The sequence below is a fragment of the Poeciliopsis prolifica genome, unplaced genomic scaffold (assembly GCF_027474105.1).
Source record: "Poeciliopsis prolifica strain line A6 unplaced genomic scaffold, Auburn_PproV2 SCAFFOLD045, whole genome shotgun sequence".
NCBI lineage: Eukaryota > Metazoa > Chordata > Actinopteri > Cyprinodontiformes > Poeciliidae > Poeciliopsis > Poeciliopsis prolifica.
Genome location: NW_026562420.1, coordinates 280,847 through 300,601, shown reverse-complemented (window position 1 = coordinate 300,601; position 19,755 = coordinate 280,847). Strand labels below are relative to the sequence as shown.

General features: G+C 38.9%; 2 protein-coding genes across 4 annotated transcripts; one reads left to right on the top strand and one right to left on the bottom strand.

Moving 5' to 3' along the window:
* Positions 1 to 287: 287 nt before the first annotated feature.
* Positions 288 to 14,637, bottom strand: gtpbp1l (GTP binding protein 1, like). Of its 3 annotated transcripts, XM_055056562.1 has the most exons (15): positions 14,553 to 14,637; positions 14,103 to 14,275; positions 13,801 to 13,912; positions 11,817 to 11,997; positions 9,382 to 9,565; positions 8,599 to 8,763; positions 8,348 to 8,471; positions 7,530 to 7,644; positions 7,282 to 7,426; positions 5,674 to 5,856; positions 5,354 to 5,489; positions 5,086 to 5,264; positions 4,855 to 4,995; positions 3,473 to 3,523; positions 288 to 1,843 (listed from the first exon to the last, which is right to left on the bottom strand). In XM_055056562.1, exons 2-15 carry the CDS (start codon positions 14,271 to 14,273, stop codon positions 1,730 to 1,732), a joined length of 2,001 nt encoding a protein of 666 aa, XP_054912537.1. In that variant the 5' UTR covers positions 14,274 to 14,275; positions 14,553 to 14,637; the 3' UTR covers positions 288 to 1,729. The 3 variants fall into 3 exon arrangements, with proteins under 3 accessions (XP_054912537.1, XP_054912538.1, XP_054912539.1); XM_055056563.1 differs by lacking the exon at positions 3,473 to 3,523; XM_055056564.1 differs by lacking the exons at positions 14,103 to 14,275; positions 14,553 to 14,637 and having other exon boundaries at positions 13,399 to 13,908.
* Positions 14,638 to 16,116: 1,479 nt separating this feature from the next.
* On the top strand, positions 16,117 to 19,648 carry lgals2b (lectin, galactoside-binding, soluble, 2b). Its single transcript, XM_055056567.1, has 4 exons — positions 16,117 to 16,196; positions 18,030 to 18,103; positions 18,267 to 18,426; positions 19,290 to 19,648. Exons 1-4 carry the CDS (start codon positions 16,194 to 16,196, stop codon positions 19,434 to 19,436), a joined length of 384 nt encoding a protein of 127 aa, XP_054912542.1. The 5' UTR covers positions 16,117 to 16,193; the 3' UTR covers positions 19,437 to 19,648.
* Positions 19,649 to 19,755: the final 107 nt, after the last annotated feature.

The window sequence follows — 19,755 nt, the reverse complement described above, 5'->3', positions numbered from 1 at the left end:
GAGAACATGAACATCCAAGTCCCAGTCAAAAGATAATCAGTATTACAGTTTCAACTTTCCTCAGGTGTCTTAAAAGCAATTAGTCATGTTGTTGAAGGTCATAAGTGAAAATATCAACAATGAAAACTCAGCAAACGTGTTTTTAAAAAGTACATCACTGTGATAGGCTGTTTAGTTCTTCATTTTGATTTTCTTGATGAAACTAAACAAATTACTTTTTTAACCATTAGGAACGTGAATATAGTTTGTATATAATATATTTACTGTTCAAAGATTAAATCGCATAATTGTCAGTTTTCTATAGCAAATTTATTTCAAAGGGTTTACATAAACATGGCACCACTTAAATTAAACTGCTTTTTTCATTCACACAACCAGCATTTTTTAATATAAATAGACACAAAAAGATTTGAAAACTCATTTCATGCAAATCCCTCCACCAAATATGGGTCGCATGTAAAATCTTCTGGTTGCACATATGCTGTATTTGAAACAATCTGACAAAAACAGCGAACAAAGACACTAAAATTAACTTCACTAGTGAGTCTTTATGACTTCTACACAAAAAAAAAGGTTTGTCTATGATTTAAAATCTGCAAAGGAAAATATGAACAATAAAATCAAAATTTTATTACAGAAGAGAAACATTTAATCTTGTACATCACCATTTAACAACATTTCTGAAGTCAGAAAATGGCTGCTTCTTGCTCATTTGTGTGGACTCCAACATAAAAAAAAGAGCAGCTGCAATTTAGCGACTTAAAGATGTTCTTCCTTGGCTTTTGATGACGTTGCATCGTTACAGTGAGACTTCTGGACCTACGAGTTACCATTGTAGATCAATATTAGCTGGATAGCTGCAGTTCTCAACATGGTTTGTCCCGGGTTCGATTTCTGGCCTCCCCTTTCTCTAACTACCCAGCTTCCTGCCCATTTACTGTTCAATAGAGGCCACTAGTGCCTAACGCATCTTAAAGAATATAATCAAATAAAAGACTAGAGGAAAGCAAAAACTAACAGTCAGTTTAGTTAACATTTTTTAAAAAAGGAGTGAAAATTTTTTAGTTTTAAGGACCAAACGTATTAAAAGAAACTGAGGAAATGATAAAACAGATAGTGGGGTTTTTTTCTATTAGAGATCAAACTTCAGCAATATTAATTTTTTTTTTTTTAAAGGGAGAGAAATTTCTCCAAAAACGTGTTATGTGATTTGAAATGCAACAAAAGCTACAATTTTCAGGCATCTTCTTTCCACTTTCCAAAATACTGCCAAAAATCAAGACTATTTTCTCACACTGAGAGCATCTTAAGCAGGAATTTTTAAAAATCGGCTCCCCTCAGTGATAGGGTGGGCTAATAAAGCAGCTCCGCTTATTGAGTCAGAGATCTACGGCCGGCCATCCACACACTGCAAAACCAAACATGACTTCCAAACAACCGAAAGTGTTGCGCTTCCCCACATTTATTTGTTTGACGCTACCTTTGTTCCATCCAAAAGCAGCAATAAGGGCAGCTTACAGTGATAGAAAAGAAAAAGACGATGCCACTCCAGAAAGTACTGACAAACTACAAATATAGCGAACGCTGCGATGCACAAATGCAAACCTGTTTTTAACTCGATACCACTTTCCGCGGCCCACTGAGAATTACACCTTCTACAGTAGAAACAACAGACAGGGAGCCAATGTTTATAAGAGAACCGGATGATGAGGCAGGAAATCTTCAGCCTTTAGGACGAGCCTGCTGCTCCGGTGGGCATTGCTGAAGACATGGTTGCGGGATTTTGACCTTTCCCTCGATGTCTCTGTCCCCCTCGCCGACGTCCTCCGCCTCCGGGTTTCAGCTGCAGACAGACACCGACACCACGCTGGATGTTAGGAGAAATCAGGGGAAGCTGGTTGGTTTTAGTGAGAGAATGCAATCGAGACCGATCGATGAGATTGATGCATGCTAAAAGTAAAGATATCAACTTAAACTAGAATCTACTTAAAATCAAAAAACAATTTTTTTAAGACAACTACATTATTTTTTTTAGGTTGTTTTTTTTAAGAGTAGGATGCTCTGTTTAACAAACTACAAGATCCAGTAACTGTGTTTAGTCTATTTAGATATAAATGTCAAAATAGCAATAAATGAATGTCATTGCATAACTGTAACTGTAATAATCAATACATTCCTTTAGGAAGAATTATATATCTGTTTAGTATGACGTTTTACGTTCTCGGTTTTGTGCGTATGCAAAGTTATCAAACTGCTGGGATTTTAACTGGTGTGTGAAACCTCGTTCTTGAACGACATGCTTCCTTTGCAGGAGGCAAGAGTAGCCAAGCCTCCTGATGTCAAGTTTCTCTCCAACTGTCACCGTGCGCGGGTTTGCAAACGCAACGTGAAAAAGAAAACGCAAGTGTGTGTTCAGATGCAGAAACAGGTGTGCATCTAGGGGGGGGGAGGGAAAAACTCCTGTATGCAGTCTGTGGTCATTTCTCCACTTTTCAAGGAAGGAATCTGCCTACGGAGAAGAATTTGTTAACCTCAGACGCTGTGTGTGAGGTGTAGCAGCCAGTTGCTACATGGTAGCTGATATATATAATATATAAGAAACTGACACAGTGTCTTAAAGAGGAAGACTCCTTAGAACGGATGAAGACAAAGCGTCTCACTCGGGGGACCCGTCGTCAGTCAAAACTTATTACTCACTAAGCTACTGCTGACTGAAGGCTCACTAATAATCCAGCTACGCAGAGACAGGATGGCGGTCCTCTGGGTTCTGTTGGCAGTTTGATTGACACAAAGGTGAACCGTCTGGTTGTGTCACACTTTTACCATTTACATAGACACAGCAATGCCTTGTTGCTCACAGATGTGCTCCTTTGGGGGATCTACTAGGCATGCTCATGTGGCTAATGGCAGCAGTTTAAAAAAAGGCAAGTATCAACTTAATTAAAGCTCAGGTTAAATATTTATACATATATTTACATATATTTCCACAGATTGTCTTTCATGTTATAGTTTTGATAAATATGTAAAAAACTCTTTTTTTTCCTTTTTTTACTTAGTATGTAATGTGTAACATTAAGTAAATGTTAGGTACTGCAGCTTTAATAGCACAAATTAAAACCTTAGTGTTGTCATCTAGAAATATGTTCTCTGCCTTCTTTGGCTCCCAAATGGAGGTTAAAGTTTAATTGGAGACTCCAATGAAAGTCTAATTTATCAATTAAAAAATGTGTGTTTATCACAAATGACTTGTTGAAACAAAAATGATGAAACAACAGTCAATATTCTTCAGCATTTTTATTGAAGTATTAGTTATTGAGCTCTTTTTTAAAAATAAGAATATCATTCTGCCTTCATCTTTGTAACCTCTCAATATTTTTGAGAACCGCTTTCAATTTTTGTTGATTAGTTCACTTTTTCAGCTTTCTCTGCAACACTTTAAGTCACTGCTTCCAGAGCCCGGCCCCGTCTTTACCTTGTTTTCTTTGTTGTCATCTTTACATAGAGCATCTTCCTCTGCCACTGTCTAACGCAGCATGTTAAGACAGCGAGGGTGAGAAGAGCAGGACAACGGTCCAGTTAAAGCACAGAAAATGAGTGGCAGAAACAAGGGGAGGGAAAAGAATGAAATGAAACCACAGTAATGAGAAGGGAAGGTGTGTGTAAGTGAAGACAGATGTAGAGCACAATGACGGCCAATGAAGGTCAAAACAAAACATGTATGCCAGCCAAGAAGGAAAGAAAGGAGGGAAAGTAGAAGAAAGAGGAAAGCATAACAAATTAGCAGGAAAGATTTGTAAAGGTCAAAACACAAACAAAAAAAGCTTTAAATGCATTTCTGAAAAACTTGCAACAGTCAATTTATGTTTCTTGAAACACAAAATTCAAGGCAAATAAACTGTGACAACAGCAGCAATACCCTTCTGAGTGGAAGTGGTCACCGACACAAAAGGACGACTTTTCAGGATTCAGTGGACCCCCAACTTCTGGAGGTTCAGTAATCACAGACTCACACATTCAGCTATTTTTCTGTGGAACATTCCAAATTACTTGTTGGAAATAAGTGTATTTCCAGATTTATTTTATACCAGTCTGAAATATTCAAAAGAAAATGTAGATTGGGAAGCTTCAATAAGTGCAATGCTACTTGTCATGCTTTTTGACAACCCAGGAGCAGCCTTTATTTTTCTTGTCTCTGATTGGTTGTACCCGCAAGAATTTTACAGAAGGACGAATGTCAGCTTCCCAAATTCCACAGTGCAAGTTGGAGTAAATTTGGTGTTTGAAACATTAAAGTAGACAGGTAAAAGGATTTTTAGAGGGGCTCTGGTGTATTTGAGGATGTTAGCTATATTTGGGCCTCTGTGGTCACTGACCCCAAATGAATACCGAACAATGAACAAAATGATAAATCAGTCAAATGGAATTTATTGAGCTTATTTTAATTTATTAAGCAATTAATTGATTTATTACGACAGGCCTTTTGGTTTATAAAAGTATCAGTTTTTGTTTTGAAAATCAATTTTACAGGAAGCATAAAATTATTTATAATTTCATGCTGCCTCTGGCCTAAATACAAGTACCACAGTTATCGCTTAAGGTTAGAAGAAACCAAGTGTTTTTTTTATTTCTGGAAATGCCTCGAAAATGCGTATCAACAAATTTCAGAAAATCCACCAGAAAATTCTGCTGCGATCAGTCCTGCTTTTAATATGAAGACCGAAAAAGACAAAAAAAAAAAAAAGCTAACTTTCTTGTTGAGAAATGTTTGAAAGTACAATAGTGTGAGACTGTCTGGCCGGTATTCTGGTTAAATCTACAAAAACACCCAGCTGAAGCCGGGGACTGATGACTCACCGATGCCATAGTTGGACTTAGCGGTCGTGCTGCTGACCCCGTGTCTTCACTCCCTGTCGTTCCCTCTCTAGAAGACTTCCTACTGACCTGAGACTTGGCCTGCTGGGCTTTGGCAGCTTGTGTGCTCACCGACTGGAGGAGCTGGGAACATGGCCGGTTAGTTAGTTCTATTTGCTAAATCACATCGCTAATATTAACAAGCAGGGACCACTTTGCCATGAGGCCCATTACCTTGGTGATGGTGCCAACGGCTTTGGTGCGACCTTCCCTGAACACGAGCTTCTGATCACAGTGCAGATACTCGGGTGTCTTAATGAAGCGAAAATGGACTGAAGCCTTGTCCCCTGTCCTCAGGCAGTCTTTATTCATGGTCAGGATAGTGGCAGTCTGTCTGATGCTGCCACAGTGGACTACAAGACGGAAAGTCAATAACACGTTTACTTGGACAAGAAAATTTTATACAAGAGAAAAGGCTTGTGTCCATAATACTTCAACTCACCCATGGCCTGGTACCGTGGAGATATTGTGGTTGGATGGTGAAGCACCAAGATCTCAGCCTCAAACTCCCAGGTAGCCTGAGGCATTAACTTTGGAGAAACCATCACCATTCCTTTCCTAATTGATGACCTTTTAATCTGAAGACATGAATGGAGGGCGGAAACAAAACATCACTAAAGATAAAAATGAAAAGGTGATTTCTGGTGCAGGACAACAACAAAAACTCTAAAACCAAGCTTAAGAATCATTCCAAAATGACTTTTTCAGAGGTGAAATTTCATACACTCCCCTCGATAAAGGTCTAAATGTTCCCCTACTGACCTTCTTCAGAGCGAAGGATGCAGTCTGTCCACCATGGACCTCCCTGACGGGCATCCTTTTGCGGTGGATGGACTTCACTGCGATGGGGATGAAGGTACCGAGCGGGTCTGGGCCTAAGAGTAACGTGTCATTGAGTCGTATCAATCCGCGCAGCGTAGTACCAGAAACCACCGTACCCACACCCTGCCAAAGAAGAAGATCGACATGAGATCAGGAGCAGAACTAGATCTCGTCACTGCCAGAACACCGTGATTGGCTAACCGCTTCAGAGCTTCGTCTGTGCTGAACTAAAGGAGTATTTAGCGCTTTTTTTTAATAACAGTCTCAGCAACTTTTCATTCATAAACCTCAAATTCTAGGACCATCAAACCTAACATGGACAATTCTGCACTGAACAGAGATTTGCTCAAATCTCTGTGAAACTTTTATTATATACAGTTGAAAATAGATGTTTACAGACGTGACACTTTCGACGTACAAAACAAAGACAATGCCACCAAATACTGAGGAAATAGAAGTTTTCAACTTTGAAGACATCAATTATTAAATGTCAATGTCAAATTGATTTATATAGCACTTTAAAAACAGGTTCAAAACTGCACCAAAGTGCTGCACAAAACAATAATGAAATAAGTTGATAAAAAGAAAAGAGAAATATTACAAGAAAGGAAAACATCCATATTTACAATAATAAGTATATAAATAAAAAAAGACGGAAGAGCTACGTTATTAGGCCTCAATTGAATGCCAAAGAATAGAAATGAGTATTAAGAAGCGATTTAAATGATCCATCTCTGACATTTCCTCTCATTATTTAGATATTAGGCAAATATAAATAATCTTGGTAATTGTAGCTGACCTAGAACAAGATTTCATCTGATTTCACTTCAGACACCAAGAGAAAAGGTGTGCGAGTCTTTTTATTTAGTGTGTGTGTGTAAACTTCTTGCTTCATCTGTAGGTGAAAACACCACAACGTAGCGTCTTCAAGTCACGGTTGCCATTGGAAACAACTTAAAAATAGACAAATATAATAAGCACAGTATGTATATGTGCAAAACTTGGATCCTTGTTGATTCGTCGGTGCCTTAATTAAAAAAAAAATGGAGTCTTATTTTCACCAAAACTATGAAACTCATCTAATATTTTAACTTGCTTTGGAATGTGGAAACATTTTTTCATTGTTTAATACTCTTTGGAAAGCATTGATTCTACTAGTGAGGATGCTTCACTTTCTTCACATAGATTTTTTTTTTCTCCAGAAGCATGTAATACTATAATCTTTATTTTAGCTATGAGTGTCCACCCAAGCAAGAATTTTCTTGTTTTTAAATTCTGCTTGGATGAAAAAAATAAATAAAAAAATAGACAAACTGCCCTGCGCACACACATCCACGCACACACAGAGTGCATTCATGCCATTCAGAGTTTTATTTGTTTTCTACTTGACTCTGTGGGTGGCATTCATCAAAACTGACATTGGCAATCACCTGTAAATTGGTTCAACTTTAATGTTTGAATCTCTCTCTGGCACCTCGCTGTAAATCACTTTTTGAACTTTTAAAAACTTCTCGGAGCGGGCAGCCCAGTGTGCGACGAATTCCTTACTGGTACAGAGTATGTGTCGTCAATTTGGAACTCCGCGGGCTCGTCGTTGTTGAAAGTGGTCCTCGGGGAGAGCAGGTTCAGGAACATCTTCAGCAGGTCCATGTTCTCTCCCGTCACGTTGGAGATTTGGAAAATGGGACACATCCTTAAAAACATGAGAGAAGCTCAGTGGTTTTAAAAATCCAAAATAAACAAACAAAAACAACAAATAATGAGGGGAAATGATCATCACTCCTCTGCAAGCTTACCTCTCTGAACTAAAATTGGAGGCGGTGACGACGACGTCATCCTTGTTCTGGACCAGAACCGGTATTTTCCTGCAGCCTGGGGACTTCAATAATCTTTGTACTAATTTTAGTGTCTCTGTCGCAACAAAAAAGAAAATAAAAACAAGTGTTTTTACAAACATCACAGACTGAAAATATCAGACTTCGTGACCAGGAAAAAGAAAGCCGTTTAATGATGCTAACATGTTATCCATTGTGACAGTTCAGGTCAGGAGTCCTGACGCTTCTATTCCGTAATCTTTCTCACACAATCCTCTTTTGTGTTACGTTGAAACATCCTGTGGTTTAACTATGAAATCATTTAAAAGCAGAGAAGAATTTAAAACGTAGTTATAGGTCAGGGATCTGCAACCTGTGGCTCCGGGGCCGAAAGTGGCTCTTCGCAACTTCCACAATGGCTCAAACTAATGTTTTTAAATACAGCTTTAACTATAGCAGATGTACATTTTTAATTCAATAACTTCATTGAAATTCCACAACATCGACACCAAAAGTACCATTAATATATATTTTATCTATTTTTTTGTCATTAGATTGAAAATTTGCCTTTTTAAAAATATAATTTCCCACAAATATCAACATCTACAGCAGAAAATGTGTTCATCCTCTTTTTCACAAGATTTTGTGTTTTTGTTTATTTCTTGATGGTTCCAACAAAAACCAACAACGTTTACCAATAAAAATGACATTTTCTTAACACTGACGCTAACCAAAAAGTGCATAAAATGAAACTTGCATCTCCAGCTTTGTCATGTATGCATCCTGCACCGTCTCCTTACCTTGCAAGATGTTAGCAGGACACATATCTATCTTTGTAACAACTACAAACACCGGCACATTCAGGGCCAACGCCAGGCCGAGATGTTCCTTCGTCATGCCAACTATGCCGGCGTTACTGCCCACCTGTGAAAAGATGTGAAACCACAACAACAACAGCAAAAAAAAAATAGAGGTAAGACGCACTGCCACTTTCTTTCAAACAATAACACAAGCTAAAAAGAAGATTCAAAAACAGAAACACAAGCGTCACCATAAGCATGCAGAAGTCTGGCAGGTGACCCGTCATCCCAAACACTGTGGTTTTCAAGTACTTCTCATGGCCGGCCAGGTCAATAAAGGTGATGACCTTTGAGGATTTCTCACAGATCTTGGTCCAGTCCAAGCCTCCACCGTGGCTGTCTGGCTTGTTGACAACCTAAAGTAACAGAGGGATGCAGATACTGACTTTATTTTTTTTTTAATTCCTTTACATTGGATATGTTGGAACAAAGGTGCTCTTATATGTATGTACATAATCGTTTGATTATTTAGATATATACTTTGGTAGGAGACCACATCATAACCAATATTGGTGTGACAATATTTTTGTACATTTGGGGACATCTCTTATGCGCCATCCTAATATGGAGATAAAATGTTTAGAACATATTGGCCACCTTTAGGTATGGATTACTTTTGGACGAACGGAAGACTCCATTTGTTTCCAACTCCAATTTGTCCAATTCCAGTTTGTTTTTAACACCCAAACAAATGAAGAAAGAAAAAAAAAAGTTTTTCTCACATGCAGAACACAACCGGTAAACTCAGGAAATTCCCAGCAGTTCAGTGACTCTTAATGTCGACCAATTGCCAACCTCTCTGGGGAGTTTCAAATTCGTCTTTTCATCAAATCGGTACAAATGTAAATCTTTTTGCAGTAAACTCACATTCCAATATAGCAGACGAGCCTTACGGTTGACGAACAGAACAATAGATGAAAACCAAAGTATGCCAATGACCCGAACGTCAGGACTGTCGTGCTCCCACCACTCACCTGACCCTCCTGGTCGAAGCCCAGGATGTCGTTGCCCACGCTGCTGGTCCTGCCGCTCTCCATTTCATGCTTGTGCCTGAAGAGCTTCTGCCGGGCGAAGCCTCGGCCGTTGTCCAGCTCGCCATGGGTCAACACACCGAGCAGGGTGCTCTTCCCAGCATCCACATTACCAACAACTGCAACTCTAGAGACGACAGAAAGTCAAGGGTAGGTAATTACAATTTCTGCTCTGTATAATGTCTACTGTATTCGTATTTGATCATTTAAAAACTCTACATGTGAACCCTTAACTTATTTATTGGTCCAGTACTCAATTGGTTCCAAGCTTACCTAAAGAACAGAGCTTCTTAGTGCCCACAGGTAACTTTTCACAGGAACGGGGATTAATCACTTGTGGGTGCCACAAGGTTCAATCCTTGCCCCCCTCCTAATTTAATATCTACAAACTCCCATTAGCTCAGGTTATAACAATAAGAAATAAGATTAGTTACCAGAACTGACAGATGATACATAGCTCTATATCACAATGTCTCCAGGTGACTCTGAACAGCTAGAAACTAGTGATCAGACCTGAAATCTGAGGGGAGAGATGGACTTAGACCTGAACCTCAAGAGACACACAAAGACAGTTACAAAGTCGGCCTTCAATCATCTGATGAACATTTCCAGGATTAGAAGACTAGTGTCTCAGCAAAATCTAGAGAAACTCATACATCTTTAGTTGAACTGATTACTACAGCAGTGCTTTCAACTATTTGCCTAAGAAAAGATAAGAAAAAGAGACAGCTTTAGATTTTTTGTAATAAATGGAAATTTGATTGATATATTTGATGTACATTACCTTAAAGATTCTGATGATTTGACAGAGTGTAATGCTTACTGCTGATTTCATAATTGGTGACTAATATTTTTTGCTGAGTACAGCACTTTGAAGTGTGTTGTTGCTGAAATGTGCTATCCAAATAAACTTGAGCTGACTTCCAAGGCGGCCTTGCCTGACTTTATCCTTTGTTTCCCAAAGACATTGTAACAGTGAGTGGATGTGAATGAACACACATCCCCAGCTCCTTTAACACAACATCTAAGGGCTAACAACTTCAATGAATTTCTTGAATAATAATATAGTTTCTCTTTCGGGAACACAAATGGAAACAAAAAAAGAGAGAAATGAAAATCAAAACGAAACAAGAGCAAGCAGCTGGCAGCCAGCTACGCCAGGCTGACATACATTACTAACAGGCTTTGTGCTGTAATAACCTCATCTGGTAGCGTCACCACGTTTACCGTTAGAGGATTTATGTGCTGGTATAACTGCAGTGGAAATGTGCTCACACTATAATCAGATAACAAATAAATAAAAATAAAGTTATTATACTTTTCGATGTTCAAATAGCAGCCAATCTAAGGGAAGAGTTATGAGTTGACTGTGGGCATTTAGAAAAGAGACGAAACAGATCTGAAAATAAATCTAGTAGAGTATTCCATCAGGTCAGTGACAGCAGAAGTCAGTGCAAAATGACATAATATTCCTATTATTACAAACACAATAATGTGAATTAAGGCTGGACAATACATCGATATCAATATACATCTAGCAACAGCCTATCAGGTAAACTCGCGCAGCAGCGGTTTCAGGTTTTGCTGCTTCAAAACAAAAACAATGGTGTAGAAGGAAGGTGATGGAATTCAAGAGGTTGAGAGGAAGCTGTGGATAAAACAGGACAGGTCACATAACCATTTTGGTGACATTTTAGATATTTAAAAGCAAAAATAATTAATCAAAAACTTTTGGTGTGAAACATTTATGTTGACATTATGTTTCTCAACCCAAATGTCAACATGGGGTGAATAAGTTTGACTTCTTCCCACTCCTTTTCAAACTCAATACATTCTTTTGTGTTTAATATATAAACAAAATATATTACTGTATGTATTTGTGTATATGTATTCCTTATTTTAACCTGCCAAGTGGTATAATATGTGTTATTTTCTTTTATGTGGCTTGAAAAAAATAAAGCAGTATCAACCTAACTGCCTCATATTTGGTTGAACGAGCGTCGTCATACCAGTTCAATAGTTTGAGATTTTTGCTTTTGAGATGAAATGACTCCATCCCTCCCAACTACTACTCCACACAGATGCCCCAGCACCCTCCTCGACATGGTTTAAATGCCTCTGGTCTGCCACAGATACATTGAAGCCCATCAAAACCTCTCAAAAGCACACAGAGAACATCCAACCTGAGCACAAAAATGCTCTGGCCGAGGAGGAAACTGTGTCAAAGTCATGAATATTTCACAAAAGCTTTTCATCCGCAGCAGCAGATGAGAAAGAGTGACACATTCAAAACTGTACAATGTCTGGACAAATCTTCCTTGACTTCATCACCGATTTACATTTCTTGGCCTGTTCATAGAATCCAGAGTAATTCACACCTCACTTCCAGGAAATCCTGCTCCCCGACTCGCCGGCGGATGAGGTAGTCTCGAATCTTCCCACCGCTTTCCGTCCTCTCCCGCAGCAGGATCAGGTCGGCCTCGATCTGCTCACACAGCGACCGCACCGTGGCCACCGACGCCTCCATGTCCTTCTCATCCAGACCATAATCGCCTCCATCTGCACAGAAAGCGACGAGTCGGCGCTTACTGGACAGTGGGACTGAAGCGGTGACAGTCCTGTGAGAGAGGGCAAAGCCCAACTGAAAGACGCAAAACCTACAAAAAGGTGGAATGAAAGATTTATGTGGATCTCAGTATAGAAATTTGAAAACTTCAATTACCGTGACCCTAAACAACCCCCTGAAACGACTTAATTATAGCCTATTACCTACAAACAAACAAAGAAAACCATACAGTAGTTTTTGTAAACACTGCAAAAACAAAATATTACCAAGTATTTTTAGTCTACTTTCTTGTGACAATATCTCAGTACACTTTAACAAGTCACAAATAACTTACAAGTAACTCTTCAGGATGACAGGAGCTTTTTGTAAGTCAATAATTCCATAATATTTATGGAAAAGTAGAAGGGGAAAAAGTCTTGTCGTAGGTGAAATAATCTTTCAGAGCAACTAGTAAATTTTTTATCAATATTAAGAAATTGTTTGCTTAAACCAAACTCCAAAATCTAACTGTAAAGCTTCTGGTAAGTTAGTTCTGTCTTATTTCACGTGTACTACTTTATTTGCACAATAATCTCGACTAAAAACACTCGGTGAAATCGTGTGTTTCTGAATGTGTAAATACTAAAGAGATGCATTCACTTCAATGGAATGCTTTTCCAAGAAAGAGTCGGATCAACTTCCATCGTGCTTGATGCAGCTGCGACGTACTGCTGTCTAATTACAGACAAGAAAAGCTGCATTACCCTGAGAAATGAAGACATTTACTCAGGTCAGCTGGTAACCTGGGCAGAATAAGAGCGGTGAACATCGACTTGCTTTTCTGAACGAGTGACAGTCGCTCTGCAAAGCACTGACAAAGCGCACCCTTTTAAAAACGCACTGCAAGCCCCGCCCACACACCACACACCCCGACCTGAATGCCACATAGGTCAGGCATGCTGCTGTAACAGGCAAAAGAAGCCTGGCTGCATATAAAAGGCTCTCGTGTTTCTGTGTGTGTGTGTGGAACAGAGGCAGTTTGAAAGCCATACAACAAACAGATAGGATTAACCATGTAGGGCTGGCTTTGCTATGTTTGCATATAGATAACTTTTACTTGTGGATTTATGTAAATCCAGACAACATGTTCTGCATTTTATGCTCACATTTGAGAAAAGTAGTAGAGATGCCCCAAGTACAATCACCAGATATGAGAGAATTTTACATTCATGGACTCTGACTGGTGACTGGGAGGTCAGCTACCAAAATATCAGATTTTATTTTGTCTCAACCTACACATTGAATACCATTGTTAGTCCATAAATGATTAAACCTACAGTTTTAACTAGAGTTTATTTTTTATTTTTTGGATAAAAAAGGGACACTGGGCGGCTCAGTTGGTAGAGAACACACACCATGTGCGTCGGCTATAGTCCTTAATCGGGTCGTCCCAGGTTCGATTCCGAGTCTCGAATCATTCCATCTGTTCACCTTTTCTTGTCATTTCTTAATGGAGAGTTGATCAAAAGCACATTTTAAACTCTTTTCAAAAAGGGATTTGGTCAAATGTGTTAAAATACACCACCTAGAGTCAGCTAACGATGAGCTGGACACTAAATAGGTTAAAATGCAACCAAAGTCCGCAGAGAAAATGTGAAAAGAAAAGGAACAAAAAAAAAATCACAATAACCAACAGAAAAATGTGCTTTTGTTTTTATTGACTGATACCAGCTGTGTCAGTTTGCTCTCACAGATAGAAATATAGGTTAGGAAACTTACTTGCTTGAGCACAAAATTGATCAAATCATCCATACTACCTGAGCCCATCCCGACCACATAGATGGTCTCTCCACATCCCTCTTCTATCCGCTCCCTCAGCTGCCGCAGTAATGAATCGTACTGTTCTCCTGTCGGGCTCACGAGAACCAGCTGAAAAACGAGAGGCAGAAACATCTCATCAACAGACCACGTTAAACATTTCCTCCTTGGAGTTCAAAAGTTCCCTAATGATTTCATTCAATGTCAACTGTGAAGGGATGTCTTGAGTCTGCACTGCATCCACACTGTGAAGATTCATTGTCACTGCTTGAAGCCATCAGAGGATTATAGCGGGTCTCACCTTTTTGCTCAAGTCTAGGTAATCCACAGACTGCCCATTTGTCCCTTCGCCGTCCTCAAAGTCTTCTCCACGGGATGCATCATCAGCACATCCCCGGTCCGGTGCGAACATACAAGCTGGTACTATGGACTCTGAAGCTGCTGAGCCTGGACATGTCGCCGCTGATGCCATATCTAAAAGCAAACAGCGTTAAGAGAGTCGGAACTAAATTATCTCACACTGTTCCTGACTGTAGATGAATAGTAGAAGTTAGCAAATAGTAAACACAAAAGTTAGGCTGAGTATAGACCTAGCTAACGCTAACCAAAAGCCGAACTTGGAAGTGAGAAAACAAACTCTACACTTGATCAAAACAGACGAACGTAAACCTTCACATGTCAGTGCTCTTATACTTTTAATTTTGCATTTACAACAATAGGTCGTTGATGTGGCAATGAGTTGACAACATACCAGTAAATAAAAGCTAGCAGATCGGCTAACTTTGTTGTTTACTCTATTTGGCTTCGATTTCTGGGCTCACAATGTTTGCCCCGCCCACAACGAAAGCAAAGACAAGCGATTGGCTGTGTAACGTTACGTCATAAAACAAGTAGACTATGTTGCATTCGAGAAACACGGAAAGAAGAAAATTTCTCCTGCACTTCTTTTATAAAAGGTAAACTTATGAACATGTGCTTATATCTACGAATAATTGCCTTCTGACATGAATCCCAATATAATTCCCACTTGAAGCTATTACATTAATTATTTTCAAATCAATTAGAGACTAAATATATGGTCTTGATATTGAAATAACTATCAACAAGCGCAACTTCCAACTTGATTCAAAATGGAAGATTCTTCAAATAAAGTGAGCATGCGCTATGTTAAAAATGCCACATCTCCTTGAGAAATACAAAGAACTAGGCGAGGAAATATCTTTGAAAAAATGTTTCCTTTTGGGAACATTAATCATTCAGTGTCTAGAAAATGATGTGTGAAATCTGTCATTGCAAATGAATGCATCGTGAGACACAAACCGCACCCACTTGAGTGGGCGTCACCTCGAAACTAAAATTATATATCCGTAAAACTCAAGTCCATGACACGTAGACAGCTACACACGGTGCAATACGTCACAATGATGCACCGTACTGACAATAAGCGATAACTAAATCAGTTAAATCATGTCAATTATCGTGCTTGTTGTCCAGTTCTAAAGGACGATTCGGTTTCAGTGCAATTCAAATGCATGGCGCTGACAATACAATATGACATTTTATTATCTTTTTACTGCCACTGAAATTGTTCTAAGGCCAGTCAGGTTGTCAACTTCCGGGTGAAGCTTGGAGTGAGACCAGGGTCCAGATGGTGCAAGTCATAAAACCATTGTGTGTCATATGAGTTATTGCACCCTGATAACATGACGTAGCCTATATTGACATATTTCTTTTATTGACGGTCCCTGAACAAAAATCAGCATAATGAGAATTTAATTATTTTCATAAACTATCATTTATGATGAGAATAATAAATGATGAAAACAGACAATATTCACTAACAAATATACATAATATTGGAGCTCTTCTTAGCTCATATGGGAAGTAATAATCACCTGTTTGATGAGCAAACAGAAGCAGGAGCCATCTTGCTTCCTTGCTGGTCATTTTGCTCAGACTCATAAACATTGCTTTGGCAAAATAGCTGTAAAGTGTAGATCTCAGCAAAACACAGGCAAACAATGCATTTTGGTACTTACAAAGAGTACATCTATAGCTTCCTTTCAACAAAATAAAATGTTGGGGGGGAAGGCAGGGGAGAAAGTGTGTTGACTATTTTTAGTGTCGTTTAGCCAGTGAGATGTAAAGAAAGAGTTGGTAACCCTGGGAGAATGCATCCCAGCGCATCTCATGAAGCCCTCACGTGCCTAAAACATTCATAGTCTTTGAACTTGCAAGTTAATGGTAAACTGCTACTACTGCTCCACATCCGATTGGCTCCTTCCTTCCCCCTTTCCCCCCCCACCCCCGTGACGTCACAAGGATGAAATAAAGCATTAACCAGCGAGCAGGACGTTCTCACTCGAGGGACAAGCCCGAGAAGACCGCCAAGATGGTGAGTAGTGTGAAGAACGGCGTCGTCCATGGCCAGAAGGGACTCAGGGCCTTTTCGTTGTCCGTCATTTTGGCTAACCTGGTCGAAAAAAAAAATAAAAATAATCTCTCATGATCTGTTTTTACCCACTAATTTTTAAAGTAACTATATTTATTTGCGTTTCGTTTTGTTTAAATTAATATTTAACGAGCTGAACAGATACTCCACATCGTGTTATCGTCAAACCGACTAAATGTAACTTTTTCTCGGAAGTGATGAAATTGATGAGAGGTTGGCAAAAAAAAGAGAGAGAAAGAAATAAATGAAATATATTTATATGCAGGTGTGTGTAATCTGTCAAAATGAAGGAGGACAAATTTATTCATGCAACGTTAAAAAAAAAAAAACAGCAAAGAGGAAAATATTCTGACCATGGTATGAACATTTTCCCACATGGCTGACTTTGAATACTCAACATTGTTTTTATGATATATTAAAAGGTTGATTTACATGAATTTAGTCTTTGATTTGAGGCTAATGATTTAAGCATTTTTTAATAGGCAGGTGAAATTCTGACAAGAACATCAGATGTTTGACTTCTCTAAAATACACAGGAAGACTCAATTGTCTTTTTTATTTATCATATATTAAATTTAACGAGGACTGACCAATAGCTTCTCAGCGAGCATCAGCTGCTAGTTCTTGATGACGATAATATCGTAATATCGTTGGTAAAGTGCAGCACGTTGCAACTTTTACAAGTTATTACTTAAAATGTGTCCAGGGAGGGAAATACGTGTAATCTTGTAGGAGATCTAAATAATTAACTTCCTCATAGGGATCAATAAAATCCAGTCCACTGACTATTTTTCCAGCACCTTCTGTGTCAAGTCAATGATAAACCAAACTTATATGCCTGGGAGTTTGGGGGTGTTATAAAAGTGAGACGACTATGGGTGTGGCGACATAGATATAAGGGGGGGGGCAGAATGTTGAAGTTCATGTTTTAACTATGTGCTCAGCACATAGATAGGAAGCACAAACGTCAATGGGATCTATAGCTTTATTGGCAAGATAAAGAACTTCGCAGAACTGAAGGAAAATCCCTGGAAAGTCAGAGTGACTTTCTCAAGCACAAGCCTGGAATAGGAAACAGCTCATTTGCTTTTAAATAAATGCATAAAAAAAAAAAATTCCATTTTCTGTCCTTGTACACAAATACAGAGAGGTATAATATATGAATTTACAGATAAATCTGACAGCAGATTGCAGCATTTTGGTGAGTTGTGTGTGTGCGTGCGTGTGTGTGTGTGTGGGGAGGAGTGTTGGGGGGGTTCTGATATGATTTTGCTTCATCAACATGATGTCCACATGTCTTTGAATACATAGAGCACCTTCCTCTTTTGACTCGCTTTTACAACCATGCATTGTTTTAATACTGGTTGATCATCAACTGCTGAGATAAGAAAAGCTTCTCATTACTGATTCTGAATTTAACAACGTGACTTTCTCTCTCTCTCTCTCTCACACACACACACACACACACACACACACACACACACACACACACACATACACACACACACACACCCCACACACACACACACACACACAAATAAAATGCTATCAATCAGGTAAATCATTTCATCATTTACCTGGTTGTGACATGGTACTGCTCATGAATGCATCTACTTCTCTGCAAAGTAGAGAAGCAAAGCAACTTTTTTGTGTAAAGAATTACATTTTCCCTAAATTTAATTTTTTAATAACTTTTTCAGGGGGTGGGGGGTATCTGTGTTAAGTATGAATTCACTGTTTGCCCTAGTAAACCACATTCACGCAATCTTTTAACAGAAAGTCCAGGACATGTCATTCAAGGAAGGGCAGGAGTTTAAAGTCAGAGTCAGACCCAACGATGACTGCGATGGGTATGCAAATGCTTTTTTTTTTTTTTTTAAGCACAACAATGTCTTTATCTGGTTTGAAATGCAGGTTTCAGTCAAATTTTCACCAAGAGGAAGAAGCGCGGTGAAATACAAGCTTCTTACCGTTTCTTTGCTCTCTTCTTACCTGTTCCTGCTACTGCCGCAGCTTTGCACTCAACATCGGTCACGATCCGGAGAACATCGCGATGCACTTCAACCCCCGCTTCGAGCAGAACGTCATCATCTGCAATTCCAGGTCTGGGGGGAACTGGGGTGAAGAGGAACGAGACATGAACTTCCCCTTTGTGCGTGGGGAGGAATGCAAGGTGTGTTTGTGGAATTGTTTCTTGCAAAAGATACGGCAATACAAGTTTTTCTTTCCAAAGTGAGCCACACAAACTGCAAAAACACAAAATCTTGCCAAGTATTATTGATCTAGTTTCTAGAGCAAAAGGTAAAATTTCTAGTCATCAACACAACTCAAAGACCGCATGTTAATTCGGACACCGTATGAAGTTGAAAAAAGAAACTTCTACATTTAAACAGAACATTGTTTATTCTATACTATTGAATACTTAGTGAACCGATTTGTTTAAATTGTAATTCCAGAGCATATCCAAAAGCACATTCCTGTTGTTGCGCCTATATGGATCAACATTTATGAAGTCTCAGCCTCATCAGCTACAATAGACCCTGATGTAACAATTTATAGTATAACAGACTACTGAATGAAACAAATGAAAAAAAAAGTTTGAACCAAAACAAATTAGTCCTTAGACATGATTACAGAAACATTTAGTATTTCCAGACTATTTTCTCCATGATAAAACATATTAAGAAATTTTTGTTCTTTGTTGGTGTAATGACCCAAAACTATTCATGAGTCTCAGTTTACCCAATTAGTAAATAATTGGAAAAATCTGTTCCAATCATTCTAATTATTATTGCACATTTCTACAAGTGGGTGTAAGGTCTAGTTTGGAGCACTGCTTTGTAGGTAATCATAAAGGAGAATATGGGGCCATAAAACTCACAATCTCCATTATTATTGGACAATAATTCTGTTGAAAATGCTGCTTTAGTCATTCTTTAACACATGTTCTTGTTCTTTAGTGTTTCTGCTGTACAAGTCAGATTTTCATCAGAGAACTAAATGCATGTGCTTCCCTTCTTTTCTTACGTTTGGCAGTTTTACATTAACTTCAACATGGAGCAGTTTTACATCAAGCTTCCCGACGGCAGCATGATGAACTTCCCCAACCGTCTGGGAGATGTCAAGTACAAGTTCTTCGACGTCACTGGCGGCGCAAGGATCGTGGGGATGAAGATCAAGTAGGGGGTGAACTCCTCTCAACATCTTCTGATCTGCCGGATGGAGAAATGGTCCGTTTCAGAGTCGCTGAACCCAGCCACTGTTCCGACTGCTTGCTGAGACACAGCTGTGTTGCAATGACGAGAAAAGGTCTGCAGATGGCGCCAGATCATATCTTATGTCACCGCTTTTGCTCTTATCGCCTGATATCTTCAATTAAAGCTGAAAAGGGACAAGTTTGATTCTCTTTTTGCTTCACTAAAATTTAAGTATACACATATAATTTTAAAAGATAAATGTTACAGGTCATCTAAACACAATTGTACACAAAATTCAAAGGATA

Coding starts and splice junctions, on each gene's coding strand:
- gtpbp1l (XM_055056562.1), bottom strand. CDS start 14,273: ATGGCATCAGCGGCGACATGTCCAGGCTCAGCAGCTTCAGAGTCCATA. Junction 8,472..8,598: donor CAGACTTCTGCATGCTTATG/GTGACGCTTGTG, acceptor ATCTTTTCACAG/GTGGGCAGTAACGCCGGCAT. Junction 5,265..5,353: donor TCCACGGTACCAGGCCATGG/GTGAGTTGAAGT, acceptor TCCGTCTTGTAG/TCCACTGTGGCAGCATCAGA.
- lgals2b (XM_055056567.1), top strand. Junction 18,104..18,266: donor CCCAACGATGACTGCGATGG/GTATGCAAATGC, acceptor CTACTGCCGCAG/CTTTGCACTCAACATCGGTC. Junction 18,427..19,289: donor TGCGTGGGGAGGAATGCAAG/GTGTGTTTGTGG, acceptor TACGTTTGGCAG/TTTTACATTAACTTCAACAT.